Source organism: Hermetia illucens, chromosome 7, assembly GCF_905115235.1.
Source record: "Hermetia illucens chromosome 7, iHerIll2.2.curated.20191125, whole genome shotgun sequence".
Classification (NCBI taxonomy): Eukaryota; Metazoa; Arthropoda; class Insecta; order Diptera; family Stratiomyidae; genus Hermetia; species Hermetia illucens.
Window position 1 is genome coordinate 10662777 of NC_051855.1, and position 15607 is coordinate 10678383.

General features: G+C 45.2%; 1 protein-coding gene across 1 annotated transcript; it reads left to right on the plus strand.

Moving 5' to 3' along the window:
- Positions 1 to 715: 715 nt before the first annotated feature.
- Positions 716 to 13169, plus strand: LOC119660803 (chitinase-like protein Idgf4). Its single transcript, XM_038069635.1, has 3 exons — positions 716 to 1092; positions 11719 to 12276; positions 12400 to 13169. The coding sequence occupies exons 1-3, from the start codon at positions 972 to 974 to the stop codon at positions 13044 to 13046; spliced, it is 1326 nt and encodes a 441-aa protein (XP_037925563.1). The 5' UTR covers positions 716 to 971; the 3' UTR covers positions 13047 to 13169.
- The last annotated feature ends 2438 nt before the right edge of the window (positions 13170 to 15607 follow it).

Here is a 15607-nt window from a genome sequence, read left to right on the forward strand (position 1 = left end):
TTTCCACGGCGGAGTAGATTTCGGACGGAGACGGATTGGGCGGGAGGCAGATATTCGAGAGTTTGTCGGCTAGGTTGTGGTTGAGTCAGCGTAGTTGGGAAGGAATTTAGGCTGGGATTTGGGTAGGCGATCCGTGGTGTTGAAGTGGAAAACCACTCCGTCATGGTCACTCATGCCTGGAATGGTGGGACGGTCTTGGGGGGAGGTGGGGTGGCGACCGAGCGGGATAAAAAGTATCCTATGTCCGTCTCCTGGTTCTAAGCTACCTCTCCACCAATTTTCAGCCAAATCGGTTCAGCCATTCTTGAGTTATAAATAGTGAAACTAACACCACTTTCTTTTATATATATAGATTAAGATGTGCTACAAATTCCTGCCTAAGATGGAGCGATGGCGTAGGTCACGACGCCAGACAGCTTTTAGGGATATCGAATTGGTGAACCTCGGCCCAAAACCGGGATGTCTGGAGTTCCTTATTAAGGCAAGCCTAGACTGGATACCGGTTGTTGCGTCGTTGATGATGATGCTAATTAATTTTTAAGAAATTCTTCTCAAAATTTCCAGACGTTGTCATCACAACGCTGAGTGTTAGCCGACTCATGTTTTTCATAATGCCCCCAAATAGCCCCAAAGCCAGTGGCGCCAATATTAGGAAAACTAATGTAACTCAGTATAATCTGCATATATTTCGCGTCAGCTCTACTCATAACCATCTTTAGTGTAATCACTCTCACTTAGATTAGTCTTCATCTAGTTAGCTGGGGGCTCAGTCAGTTTACCTCTAGCTCTACCCAGGGAGGGTCATACGTTCGGTACTGGTTTTCTTATTAAAGATCAGTTGGTGATCAAATTCAGTGTGCATAAAGCAGTTCTACGAACGAATTCGCCGCTAATTTGAGCTGGCTTTTTCTAGAAGACTTAAGTGTTTGGTGATATATTAAGATTCTATCTTGGATTTTCTTTTAAAAAAAATGAAAATTATTACTTTGCTTGCCGTTTTCACGGCTGTTATCCTAACGGATAAAGTGTCGAGAGCTGATAGTGCTGGAAAAGTGATTTGCTATTATGATTCTAGCAGTTTTGTTCGAGAAGGTGATTTTCTATTTAGTCTCTTAAGTATATAAATAAATAAAAAAAAAATAAACAAAAAAAACGTAACCTGCTATCATTAAATTGAATGAATCAAGTATTAAAACCAGATTTTATCGCCAAGGAAATTCTAGACATTTTTAGTTTGAAAGTCGAAGGTCAATAACACTTATCATGGTTAAATTTTTAAAAATAGATTGTCAAGACCCTGATCAACAGTATAAAGTTAAAAAAGAAAAGATACATGAAAATTGTAAAGAAAACATATTATAAATTACGACAAAGCAGGTTCGTGGTTATGATTTATGCTCTTTGATAAGATTTCGGTTAAAATTTGCCGGTCAATTTGTTTTGTTTATATTTTATTTATATTATATATTATTTATTTTATATTTTATTTTATTTTATTTTTTTTTGTTTTATACAAAACCCTATTAAAAACGATTCAATGTCTGTCTGTCACACGCACCTTTCGCTAAAACGTCTAAACCGATCCGAAAGGAAATTTGGTGGACAGATCGGAACTATGAAATCCTAGACATACAGCGAGTGGCATAAATTTAAGTGGAGTTTATAGGGGGTTCCCCATATATCCAAAGGGGGGTATTCAAACAAATTTTTTTCACCGGATATAGTCGTGTAGGGTATCAAATGAAAGGTCTCGATTTGTACTTTCTGAAACTGAATAGTTTTTTGATTAGTTTTGGCGTTAATTGCAAAGTGCGTGAGTAAGCAGTCAAACTGTACACACTCAAAGTAAGACAGGACCCATTTTCGGAAACTACCCAACGTAAAAATCCGGAAAAAAATCAGGGTGGTTCGCTTAAATGAAATCTAGGCCTGAAAATATGCCCCATTCTGATATCTGCGCCCGTCGTGATCGGTTTCGCCATTTGGCTCTATCGAATGCCTGATCTGGGTGCAATCTTGAGACTTTTAAATCCTCATCCAGCGTATCAAGCCATGCTCAAATAAATTTACTAATAGTATATAACCAACTTAGGACTTGCGTATCAGCATAGAGGACAATATTTTGTATATACATGCCAAGTTTCATGGAAATCTGATCATTAACGCCAAAGTTATAGCAGTTCAAACATAGCAATTTCGCGCGAATTTACTGCTTCCAAAGTCATGCAAATAAGATGCTGACGTCATAATTAACGGGAATAATTGACATTCGCATTTATGAAGAATCTACTACATCTATTACTACACTTATATGAAATCTGATCTTCGAGTGATGTCCCGTTACGGTATCTGCTCAAATAAATGTGCTAATAGTATATTATCAACTTTTAGAAATTGACTAAAAAACTCCCGTTAAGTTCATCCTAGCTGTACTAAATTTTGAACCGACATTGAGGACAGCCTCATGCATACACTTGCCAAGTTTCATAAAAATCCAACTATTAGTGTCAAAGTTATAGCAGTTCAAACTTATCAATTTCAACAGCATCCAAAGCCATACAAATAAGATGCTGACGTCGAACGAAGAAACGTCAGCAGATCGCAATGTGGAAATCTCCTTCGTTGGTGGTTGAGACACAAAAGACCGGCTTATTTCCATGCGGTGTTTTCTGTCCCAACCAACGGCACTTTCTCACCGCTAATCCTCCACTCCCGTGGCGAGTTCTAAAATGAGTGGAGAGTTCCGCGCCATCTACTTGTCCGCATTCACAACATTCGAAATAAATTTCGAATGCTGCGGATCCTGCCGAGCCACATTACTCCGCCCCCAGATGAAACCTAGGGGGTTTCGGCGACCGATCCCGGAACTCCTTTCACCGTTAATCCACAAAGCGGACACGACGCTGCCTCGGGGCGCACACGGGTTTCAGTCTGGACAAAGAGACCGCCTTTTTGTGTCCACCGATCTCGAGCTGGAAGAAATGTTCTCCCCGCTCGAGAACGCGGTACGGGCCCTCATATGGAGGTTGCAGCGGCTTCCGGACGGCATCCGTGCACGTGTCCAGTTCCTTGGGCGAACAGGCAGGTGTGGACGAGTGTCGAGTGAGTGGTAGCGCTTTGATTCGTCGGAGATTGTCCCTCAGCAGACGCACCAACCCCAACTCTGTGAGACCCGATCTCTTGTCGGAGACCGGATCGCTTGGGAGTCTTGGGTTCTCCCCGTATACCAGCTCTGCGGGGCTGGCAAAAAATTACTCTCGGTGGGTTGTACGTAGGCCCAGTAGGACGAGAGGCAAGACTTGAGTCCAGGACGGATGCCTGATCAGGATGTAATCGCGAGGCTTTTAAATCCCCATCCAGCGTATCAAGCCACCTATGTTTCGGCCGGCTTTTTGGTTGCTTACCATTGGCTTAGATGTTCAGACCAATAAGTGAATTCTCGTTAGTGTGAATTATGTGAACACACCATCGAAAACGCCTATCTCGCAGTCTTTCCACGATCGGTGTAACCGCATATTGATCGCGGATATTCTCATTCACCAGTGCAATGCAACATCTTCGTTCCCATTACCGCAAGACACCGTTCATTATCTTTTATAGTCGGCCAACACTCAGAACTATAGGGAGCGGCAGACGGATGACATTGCAGTAAATTTTAGATTTGGGACGTGCGCTGATACGTTGATCACAGAGAACACCAATTGTGAAATGCCAATTCATTCACGCATAATGTTTGCCATGCGCCCAATGACGTCATACGCTCACTTTGCTTGTTTAGGCTCGTCTCCTGGCTCTCGTACAAACAACTTGCCTCATCTGTTAGAATACCCACGGGGCCATTACCACAATCACATATGCTGCCTCAACATGTTCGAAGGGTGCTTAGCCGATATACAGCTTGAAACTGTCTGCGATTTTCTCCGGATTTTTTCAACCACACCCACACTGGTGCCACGAATAGAAGGACAGAGCTGACGACTCACGATAAAAGTAATTGTCAGCTGTGTTTCGGGCCGCCTACATTTGGAAGCATCCTTGCCAGTGTTGAGCTGATAGTCACCGCTTTCTGCCCAGTAAGCTTTAAGTGAGGTTTAAGGCTCAGCTTGGAGTCGAATGTTATTCCCAGGTATCTTAGCGATGGCTGAGAGCTAACGCCATGCGCCCCGATGCAAATTTCAACAGTTTTCTGTTTCTGCTGCTTTGTAAAGAGCACCAATTCCGTCTTATGATCGGCAAACTCGAGCCCGTGAGCTTTAAGCCAAGACTTGATCGCCCCTATAATCTGGTTCGCATATATCTCTACTTCGTCGGGGTGATTGGATGTTATGACCACTCCAAGGTCATCTGCAAATCCGACGACAACGGCTCGCTTTACTACTGCCATTATACATTAAGTTCCATAGCACAGGATCCACAATAGACCCCAGCGGAACTCCTGCTGTTATTACATACTTCTTCGACCTTTTGTCCAAATCATAAGGTAGCTTCCGCTGTCGGAAGTAGGCGAAGATTATATTTAATATCTATTTTGGCGCTTGTGCCGCGATAAGTGCTTCGATGATATGGTTCCATCTGGCAGAATTGAGCGTGTTCTTGATGTCAAGAGTCACCATTGCGAAATATTTCCCTTCGTCATAGGCATTTCTGGCTAGCTCAAAAACCAATTTGGTAGCATCAACCGAACCTTCCGTAAGTCAAACTGCCTATTTGATATATAACCGCCACTATCTTCTTCTTTTTCTTCAGCCTTTGTCCCGTTCACAAGCGGGGTCGGCTCGTCGTGATCGGCTTCGCCATTTGGCTCTATCGAATCCCTGATCTGGGTGCAATCTCGAGGCTTTCAAATCCCCATCCAGTGTATCAAGCCACCGTTGCTTAGGTCTGCCCTTTGGTCGTTTACCATCGACGACGATGTTCAGACCAATCTTGGCAAGTGAATTCTCGTTTGCACGAATTGCGTGACCATACCATCGAAGACGCCTCTCTCGCAACTTTTCCACGATCGGTGCAACACCATAACGATCGCGGATATCCTCATTTCGGATGTGATCTAAACGTGTGACGCCACTAGTCCAACGTAGCATCTTCGTCTCCATTACCGCAAGACGCCGTTCATTGTCTTTTATGGTCGGCCAACACTCAGAACCATAGAGAGCGACTGGACGGACGACATTGCGGTAAATTTTAGATTTGAGACGTTCGTTGATACGTCGATCACAAAGGACACCAGTTGTGGAACGCCACTTCATCCAGGTTGCGTTAATGCGTGAAGCAATTTCATAACGCAGCTCTCCATTGGCTGATAGCGTTGACCCGAGGTATCTAAATCGCTCAGTTCTGGGCAGATCACTGCCGGTGACAGTGATTGTGCCTGTTTCATGGGGATCGGTCGTCAAAAATTCAGTTAACGGATGTAGTCGGTTATAGATTACCCGTTCGTTGACTCGTTGCCTATTGTATTCAGAAGACAGATAGGGCTATATGATATTCGTTCACCTATTGGCTTACCTGTCTTCGGGATCAATATGGTACAAACTTTTGTATTTTCCTCCCTGCGAGAAGAACCCTTCTTTTCGGCAGTCTATAAATATCTGTGCGAACATGCTTGGTGCCATTCTCATTGCCAGTTTCAACGCCTTGTTGAGGATTCGATCAATGCCGGGGACTGCGGTATCCCGGACTCTCACTGCGTCCAAGGCTTCGTTTGTGGTTACTGGAGGGATGTCTTCGGCGCTCATTGGTATCATTGAGAAAATTGTTTCCGGATGTTGGAGGAACAATGTCGAAACTATCTCCTACAATAATCAAGGGCACACAATAGAAGGGGACCTTTTGCCTTTTATTGCTGTCCGTTTATCTGTTTGTGTGTCATGCGCATTTTCCTTGGAAACGGTTAGAACGATTAACACAAAATTTGGTGGAAAGGTCGGAACTGTGGAAGCTCTCGCAAATCATTCTACGTCGATTTTAAGGGGGGAGGGCGGATTGGTCCCTATACATGCAAAAGGGGGGTGTAAATTTCTTTTTCACCAAATATAGTCATGATATCAATTGAACGGTTTCGGTTAGTACTTTCCGAATCCGAAGTGATTATTTCTTTCACCGACCCATTCTCAGAAACTACCCAACCGAAAAATCTAAAAAAATCAAGAGGCTGCCATTGTGTGATGCCTAGGCTCCGAAATACCCTCGATACCGATATCCATTCAAATTGTGCGAGCTTTGTCCCTTTTGTACAATTGAAGAAGGACACATGTTGTATTCGAAACACATGTCTGCGTTTTTCAAAAACCAAAATAAATCTATAGTAAAGCCGGAAACTTTTTCTTTTAATAGTTTTACTTAAAACGAACTATAACACATCGTTCAATAAGTCCCGGGACTAGCGTAGAGATGGCGCTAATAATGCCAAGGTTCAGAAGTACCAATCTTCAGATAAGATGTGTCAAAATTTGATGTAATTCGAAACATAACCAAGCAAGCTACAGTGATTAAAGTGACGCTACCTTTGCAATCGTGAAAAAATGAACCAAAACGAGTTTCGTGTATTGATAAAACATTGTTTTCTAATGGGAAAAACACTGTTCAAGCTCAGCAACTATTAAGCTCCCTTTTTTTGTCTAAAAATCTAGAAATCACAAGTTGCTGGTTGACCCCGCGATTCACTCACTATTCCGGCTGTCGGTTACGCCGAAAGAGCCCGAAATGTACCGTCAACTCGAAGCATCATTAATTGAGCTCTGAACGTGGAAGGATTTGACGTCCACGTTATGGCCGCTGGTCAGATGTGGACTATTCAGGCGTAACTGAGGCCGAACTGTACGTGGATGGCGTTTTTAGGGCCTGTCTGATATATCACTTCGTCTATATGTAGGGAAAATATCAAGAATGGGCATAAACATGGCTTAAGTATCAATAGGGAACTAAGATCCTTTTGTCACTATTTCCTTTTTCCAATCTGCAATCAGTTTTCTGATCTCCCTGCATCTTACGCTGAAATTTCAATTAAGCTATTGTAGCAGTTCGCGGCAAGCAAAGAAACGCGAAATTGTCTTTTCACAATTTTGCTATACGATAATTTGAAACGGAGATATCTAATTAAACAAATTGAGCATGAAATTTGTTATGATTCTCACTTGTAGCATCAATTACCTTCCATTAGCAAACAGATACAAGATACGTGACGCTATTCGTGTTGCTATTGAAGCTATTTTAAGCTCCTTTGCATTGTTATGAGGAGAAGGGGGCTAGGAGGGTTAAGTCTGAAGCAATTGTTTGTTTAGAACTTGTAATTAATGTAGGAGAACGATTGAGATATATGTGTTTCGGGGCGTCAGATATAAGATTTAGGAATTTTAAGATGCTTGATCATCTCTTGGAGCTGAAATTTTCGCAAATTTTGGCTTAGATAAATCATTTTCAAGTTGCGGGACCACCTTTTTTTTTTGAGGGGGTGGAAATCTTCAAAAGACACTGGCCTGGACACGCCTGCTTCGTCCCCTTTCATCTCTACGCGTCGTACGTTACCGCGCTTTTCTGATCTCCTCTGCCTTTCGCAGTTTGCTCTGGATAGATACGACCATGGAGTTGATCGCATCCCAGTCTTCCTGACATGTTAGCATTCTTCGCACCAGATTCTCTGGTACAAGCACCTCTCCTAGAGTCTCCTCTAGGTTCTTCCTTTCCTCCACAAACCTTGGACAGTGGAAGAATACATGCTCTGGGTCCTGTGGGACTCCATCGCAGTTTGGACAGTCGAGTGAGGTATCCAGTTTAAACCTGAACAGGTACTGGCGATATCCTCCATGCCACGTGAGAAACTGAGTAAGATTATAATTAATCTCACCGTGCCGTCTCTCCAACCACTCCTTGATGGCAGGGATGAGCCTGTGTGTCCACCGACCCTTTCCCGAGCGTTCCCAACGGTCTTGCCATCTATTTAGCGATCTCTCCCTTTCGGCGTTCTTCGTCCGCGATAAAGGAGAGATAGACTTCGCATTATAAATATTCGTCATCTCATCTGCCAAGATGTCAGTGGGCATCATTCCAGAAATGACGAATGCTGCATCATCTGAGACAGTCCTGAATGCCGAGCACACTCTTAGGGCTGTTCTTCTGTAGACTGAACTCAGTTTGTTACTGTTAAATGTAACCCGCAATGCCTTTCCCCAAACTGGAGCTGCATAGAGCAGGATCGAACCCATTACCCACGTTCGGCATCATTCTTGCCAAGGCCACACTCGCAGTGGATGCTTTGTCATAGACATACTGTACGTGCGCCTTATAGCTAAGCTTCCCATCTATCATCACTCCCAAGTATTTGATGCCAGGCTTAGAAGTGATGATATGATTCCCAATTTGAATACGGGCAAAATTTCTTTTACGGCGCTTGGTGATAAGGACCGCTTTCGTTTTTTCCTCCGCAAGTGTCAGACCAGAACTCTCAAGCCAACCCTTAACAGCACTGATCGCTTCGTATGAGTATAACTTAGCATCTTCGAGATGCTTTGCGACAACAACCAGCGCTATACCATCGGCGTAGCCCACCACCGTGGCTTCCTCCGGAAGGGGAAGATTAAGAACGTCGTTGTACATGATGTTCCACAACAGTGGGCCCAGTACGGAGCCCTGTGGGACACCCGCGGAGACAACGTACTCTTGGAGTCCGTCATCGGCCTCCGTTCTTGTAAATAGCTGTTGATAATAACTGCAAGATAAGCGGGAACACCAACCTTCGCCAGAGATTCCCGTATTAGGTTCCAATTGGCCGAATTGAATGCATTTCTCACATCCAGGGTCACCACTATGCAATATTTGCTAGTACTCTGCCCCTTCCGTGGATTGCATCTTCGGCCAAGCCAATAACCATTTTGATGGCATCAATGGTTGATCTGGCTTTGCGGAACCCATACTGCCGATCTGAGAGGCCTCCCTGGCTCTCAACAACCGGGAGTAATCTATTATAGATTACTCGCTCTAGCATTTTGCCCACAGTGTCCAAAAGACAAATAGGTCTGTAAGAGGTTGGCTCACCTGGTGGTTAGCCAGCCTTAGGCAGTAGCACCAACTTCTGTCGTTTCCATGATGCAGGAAATATCCCCTCGGACATGCACGCTTCGAACAACTCAGCGAACATGTCCGGTCTGGATTTCACGGCAAGCTTAAGGGCCTTATTCGGCACGCCATCCAGACCCGGAGCTTTATTATCTCCTATCCTAGTGCAGATCTCCAGCAGCTCGTCACTGGTGACTGGCGGTATTGCCGTGTTGCTGGAAGCTGTCTATGCCTTCTTCTGGCTGAGGGAATAACCCCTGGATAATTTTTAACAGGAGTGTAGGACACGTGATCTGCCTAGATGATCGGCCTCTGAATCGCCCCATCACGATTCTATAGGCGCTCCCCCACGGGTTCACGTCCGCCTCTAAACAGAGCTCCTTAAAGCATTCCCTCTTGCTCCGTTGGATGGCGAGCTTGAGAGTTTTGCGGGCTTCCTTATAGGCGCGCTCTTTTTGCCCTTGGTTGATTCTGCCTACCGCTCTTTAAGCCGCTCTTCTGGCTCGGTGGCAGGCTGATCGAAGGCTGGCCAGTTCAGCATTCCACCAGTAGTTTGGTCTTCTACTGGGGAATAAGCACCTCCTCGGCATGGACGTGTCACACGCTTCGGCGATGTATTGGACCACATGGGCAGTTTTTTTCGTAGAGGCGCCTGCTTTATTAGATTGGTCTAACCACACCTCCATGAAGGTCTGCTCATCAAGAGCTTTAGCGGACCAACCTGACATCTTTCTCGGTTTCGGGCATAATGATCTTATGTCCTCCATAGCCCAAAGAAGATTGCCTGGTGATCGCTGTGGGTGTAGTAGTTGCTGACACACCAAGACATACTACGTGCCAGTGCAGGGCTGACAAAAGTTAGGTCTACAATTGAGGTAGACCCCCCTTTCTGAAAGGTGTTTACACATCCTTCGTTGGCCAGAACGACATCCAACTGTGCGAAAGTGTCTAATAGACTGCGGCCCCTTGCATTTGTTTCTCTGCTACCCCACTCACGGGCCCAAGTATTGAAGTCACCAGCAATCACCCGTGGACTACGACCCCTTGCGTCGAGAACAAGGCTGTCAAGCATTTCCTCGAATTCGGGCAGTGTCAGGCTTGGTGGGGCGTAAAAGCTGTACACATATACCCTGTTTATTTTCGCCCACACAAAGCCGCTGTATGTCTGATTCCCAGTACATTGGATGGCTTGTCGACCGCATGCCCATATCGCCGCTCCACCAGACGAATCTATAACCCACACGCCACCGTGACGGTTTCTATAGGGTTCGCTAATGATGGCAATTTCCACCTCGGATTCGTAGATGGTCTGCTGGAGTAAATCTTGAGCGACCCTACAATGATTAAGGTTTATTTGAATCAACCTCATTTTTTCATTGAAGTCAGCGCCTTCCTAAATTCCGGGCATTTAGCACTAATCCCGTCCCTCACTTCCTTTGCATAATAAGCATTTGGGGTCCCTATTGCATGCTTTGGCAATATGGCCTTTCTCCCCACACCTTCTGCATCGATCGGACCGATCAATGCCACTGGTACATGCCTTCGCGAAATGACCAAACGCGAAGCACTTGAAGCATCTCTTTAGAGAAATGTGCTCTCTCAGACGGCAAACAACCCATCCGATTCGAACCTTCCCGGCCGCCAACAACTTCTGCGCGGCGTCCACTGGCAATTGCAAGGTGGCCGTCTGAGTATTGCCATAGGCTTTCCGCAAACTTACAATGGACTCTTCGGCAAGTTCCTCCAACTTGAACTGTTCCATCAAGGCAGTGCAAATTTCTCCTTTGGATGTCACTTCATCGAGATCCTTGCACTGTATATAGACCTCATGTTTTTGGGTCCGTACTGTGGCATTCTCCCCAAGTGAGGTCTTAACTTGAGCTCGGAAGCGATCAGTTTTCCCCAAGCTGGTTTTTTTCAGGTCAAACATGAGGTCACCCTTTTGGGTCCTTCGAATTTTGCTGACACCTCCACCTCACGGTAAAATGTAATGGCAGTGTCTTGCAAGAGGGAACTCAGTTTTTAGGTTTGCTGGATACTCTCTGATAAATTCTAAAGCAATTCGGAATCTATGCCCCCCCCCCCTCCCTCCTATTTGTTCCAATTTTCACATGTAAGTTGTTTCTAGAATCGTATTTCACATCTTAGACGCGGGAGCCAGTGTCCGAGCCTGTTATAGGTGAAAGTTCAGACACCCCGATTTGGCACATCAAGGTCATCCAATTCTGCCAGTAAATGGTATTCTTGCGAACCTCGTTGTTCCTTTGAAGGAAGAGCCTGTCTAGTCGTCTCGTACCATAGATATGCCCTTATAGATTTTTCGAGCGAGGTCTTCCTGTTCTTTTAGGATCGTATGGACTGTCCACTATATCCTGTGGAGCCTGATTATGTCAATGACTGAAGATTCCTGAGTTACCTAAGAACTCGTAATTTTCTTTTGCTTATGACGGAAGATTCCGTGGAATGCATAAGGACTAGCAATATCTTGGTCTTGTACAGTAAAGGTTTTAGGACCTTTCTCCGTATAATCTATCTTCGGTAGACTAACCTCTAGGGAATTTTTTCCTCCCAACAGCTTTTCTGGCGTTCCTGGTATCTTCTCATCAAACTTACCGAGATCCCTATCAATCATACAATCGAAAATAACTTACTTGTCTTTTACAGGTCTTGGAAAACTCGTCCTTAATGATTTGGAACCAGCTCTATCATTTTGCACCCATCTGGTCTATGGGTACTCAGGTCTGAATGCCGAAACCAACAAATTGATTTCACTAAAGGAAAGTTTAGACCTTGACCAAGGTAAAGGACACTATCGCGTCATCACCAACCTCAAGCGTAAATATCCCCAACTAAAGGTCCTGTTAAGCATTGGAGGTAATGTCGATCTTGAAACTCCTGAAAAATATATGACCATGTTGGAGTCAAGTGGTGGACGAATTGCTTTCATCAATAGTGCTCATGCCATGCTTAAGACTTATGATTTCGATGGCCTGGATTTGGCGTGGCAATTCCCACCCAATAAACCAAAAAAGATCCGTGGAGCAGTTAAATCAGTATTCCATAAGTTGAAGAAAATCTTTGGAGGGGGTAATACACCAGTGGATGAGAAGGCTGACGAGCATCGTGAAGAATTCACGGCCCTGGTCAGGGAGTTGAAGAATTCATTCAGGCATGAAGGATTCTTGCTTTCATTGACGGTTTTGCCAAATGTCAACTCAACAAGTAAGTTTCTACGCTCCATTCTAGAAGAAGGACTGGAGTGCTTGCAGGGCAATCTATCTGCCTTATCTGATATGCTGAGGCATTCCTGCGGGACATTACCATAATCATATGAATTTCTTTCAGTGTTCTACGACATCCCGGCCATTATCAACTACCTGGACTTTGTCAACTTGGCTGCCTTTGATTTCCAAACACCTGATCGTAACCCCAAGGAGGCTGACTACCCAGCACCAATCTATGAACTGAACGAGCGCAATCCCAATAGCAACATCAACGCCCAAGTCCAATTGTGGCTATCGAATCGTTGTCCAGCCTCAAAGATAAACGTAGGAATCCCAACCTTTGGACGTGTCTGGAAAATGACAGAAGACTCGGGAATCACAGGCGTACCTCCAATTCCAGAAACTGAAAATGAGGTAGCACCTGGACCACAAACTGGCATCTCAGGACTATATAGCTGGCCTGAAACTTGTGCGAAACTGCTCAATCCAAATAATGCCCATCTGAAGGGTGAAGATGCTCCATTCAGGAAGGTTGGTGATCCAACTAAACGGTTCGGTACGTATGCCTATCGTGTACCAGATGAAAGTGGCGAACACGGACTCTGGGTCGGATACGAGGATCCTGACACAGCTGGAAATAAGGCAGCCTATGTTCGTGCTAAAGGTCTTGGAGGAATTGCCATTTTTGATTTATCTTATGACGATTTTCGTGGCACATGCAGCGGTGATAAGTTCCCAATTTTGAGAGCCGCTAAATATAGGTTGTAAGAATGAGTGTGCGAAGAGATTATTGTGACAGAGATAGATTATAAATATAACCTTGTTGTCGAGAGTTTATTATTTTGTTTTATGGAGAATTTAACATGAATAAATATTATTTACAAAGCTGAAGTGATTTTTTCTGTGAAGGGTACCCGGTTCTTCTTCTTTTCCTTTAGGATTGGCCTGTTCACAAGCGACTCCTTTGGACGATACCCTGTGCTGGAGTAAAGAGGAGATAAGATTCAAAAGGGAATCTAGTTTGGTTGGTTTAGCTTACTATTATGGCGGTAGGATCCAGCTGGCTCGGATCTTCAGAGCCAGCCCGTAGCATTTACGAAGGAAAGCAGCTCTCCGACCCTGCAACTAGAAATCTCACTGAGGTCCCCAAAGAATGGTTTTAGTGTCCGCAGCCTGACTCGAGCCAGAGCTGGGCAATCGCAGAGAAAGTGTATGAGGGTTTCCCTTCCTTCTCTGCAACTTCGGCAATGCAAGTTGTAGGGTAAGCCGAGCCTAGCGGCATGGTCCCCTATGGGCTCAGATTCAAACTGGAGTGTATCCAGGCTAATTCCAGATCTAGACACTCTTCAGTCCTTTACACTGAAAGGTCCATTACGACTATATCAGGGCTATGAAAAAAAAGTGCTGGTTCGGGGTGAAAATTATTCGGACCCCCTATTGGCCCTTTTTTCCATTGAAATTCCTATTGCAGCCACCAGGGAGGCTCCGGGCCCGAGGAGAATCCGCCCTCTTCACCATCTTTCAACGGGAATCAATGACCTCCTCCCAATCATCTTTAAGTAGGCCGCCGAAGGTTGACATACGGTCTTTGTTAGACAGATAAATTGGTAACAAAATCAAAAAGAGTCTCACCTCATTTATCCATTTTCGTCCTTTCTCAAAATGTATACCTTTCATTGGTATCGCAGTCTGATAGCCCAAAAGTTGATACTTGGGGTTTCTTTACTGTACTGATCGGCTTTGAATCCTGTGGTTCCTCTCCCGGTACCAGTCAAGGGATTCTGCTCCCGACAATTCAAATTCAACTACAGTTAGATCCCTAGAACCTAGAGCAAGGTGCAGGAAGGCATGTAGACCCTTCCTGACAAGGAAGTAAGCCCTGACATGAGCTGTCGAAATTCCAGAAGACCTGACCTTCGTAAAATACCACGTGAGGATCAAGGACCAACTAGGACGATTTATAATTTAGGGTGACGCATTGTAAAGAAGGTACTCGATGTGCATTGCAGCTGCTACTTTGTTTCCTGCTTAGGTTTCTCGGTTTCCAAGCCCTTGCAAACTCTACTTCTATTTATTAGGTAATGGAAGCTGGAGAAATTCTGTTTTTGTAGGGGCCCCGAATAGAGACTTCAATAAAATGAGAGCACTATGCTTTTGAAATCTGAAAAAGCAAGTGTTGGCACATGCGAATCTGATGTTGGACTGCTGGGACGATCGCAAGGCACGTCCTCTTTACCGTTGTTTTCTTTTTTTTCGGAGGTAGAAATCTTCCAAAGACACTGGTACACATGTGCCAGCCTGTGGTATTTTTACCCATTAAAACAATCCCTAACTCCTGCCGTGTTCCCGCCGAACCATTACAAAGTATTTCGTCGCGGGGTGGACATGGCTCTTGCATCTCCCTTCGCCCATCGATTGCATTCGCAACCGCACCTTGCTCGTCTCCTCTGCCTCCCTCAACCTGCCCTGAATCCGCCCTACCACGTCGTTCACTGCATTCGAATTCTCCTGGCACGTAAGGATTTTCCCAATTATATTTTCCGGTGCTGTTGTTCATCCCAATGCCTCCTCTAGACTCTTCCTTTCTTCTGCGAATCTAGGACATTGGAAGACTTCCAAAACACCGTGGCAGCTGGGACAGTTGGATGGGCTATCCAGTTTAAACATACAGAGGTATTTACGGTAACCGCCATGTCCCGTGAGAAATTGCGTGAGATCATCACTTTGATGTTGGGAATACATCTATGGGTCCATCGACCCTTTACCGCCCGTTCCCACCGTTTTCGCCCCCTTCCAAACGATGCCTCCCTTTCGGCGATCACGTGTCGATCAGAGGAAGAATCGGGTGCCATCGCGTGCTATCTCGTCGGCCAAAATGTCGATCAGCATCATCCCGGCGACTGCATAGGCCCCTTCGTCCAAGACGGTTCTATAACCACAGCAAACTCTTAGGCCGGTCTTTCCATAAGCCACGCCTATCTTTTGAGCATTACATGCGATATGCAATGCAGTTGACCAAATTGGCGCTGCGTGGAAAGTGTGGTGGAGATGTTGGGAGTGCACATTTTCAACACTATGGAGGGGAGTTTGTCAAGCCCCACTGATTTTTTGTTCTTGGAGGCTGCAATTACAGCTTCCACTGAACTTGGGCTGACAAAGTGGATGGGAGAGACATCATCGTGCTCATCGGGATGGATAAGGGGTTGGGAGAAAAGGTTTGGGTTGGGACTGGGGCGGCGAAAAGTTGGTGCGGATTGGAGCTGTTCAATGGTTTCATTCACAACACTTTCGAAGTGTTGATCACGAAAGTGGAGGGTGCAGTGGTGTGC

Excerpts from the sequence above, each read along its gene's own strand:
- LOC119660803 (XM_038069635.1), top strand. The coding sequence starts at position 972 with ATGAAAATTATTACTTTGCTTGCCGTTTTCACGGCTGTTATCCTAACG. Across the intron at positions 1,093-11,718 it reads TAGCAGTTTTGTTCGAGAAG|GTCTTGGAAAACTCGTCCTT; the intron begins GTGATTTTCTAT and ends TGTCTTTTACAG. Across the intron at positions 12,277-12,399 it reads GCCAAATGTCAACTCAACAA|TGTTCTACGACATCCCGGCC; the intron begins GTAAGTTTCTAC and ends AATTTCTTTCAG.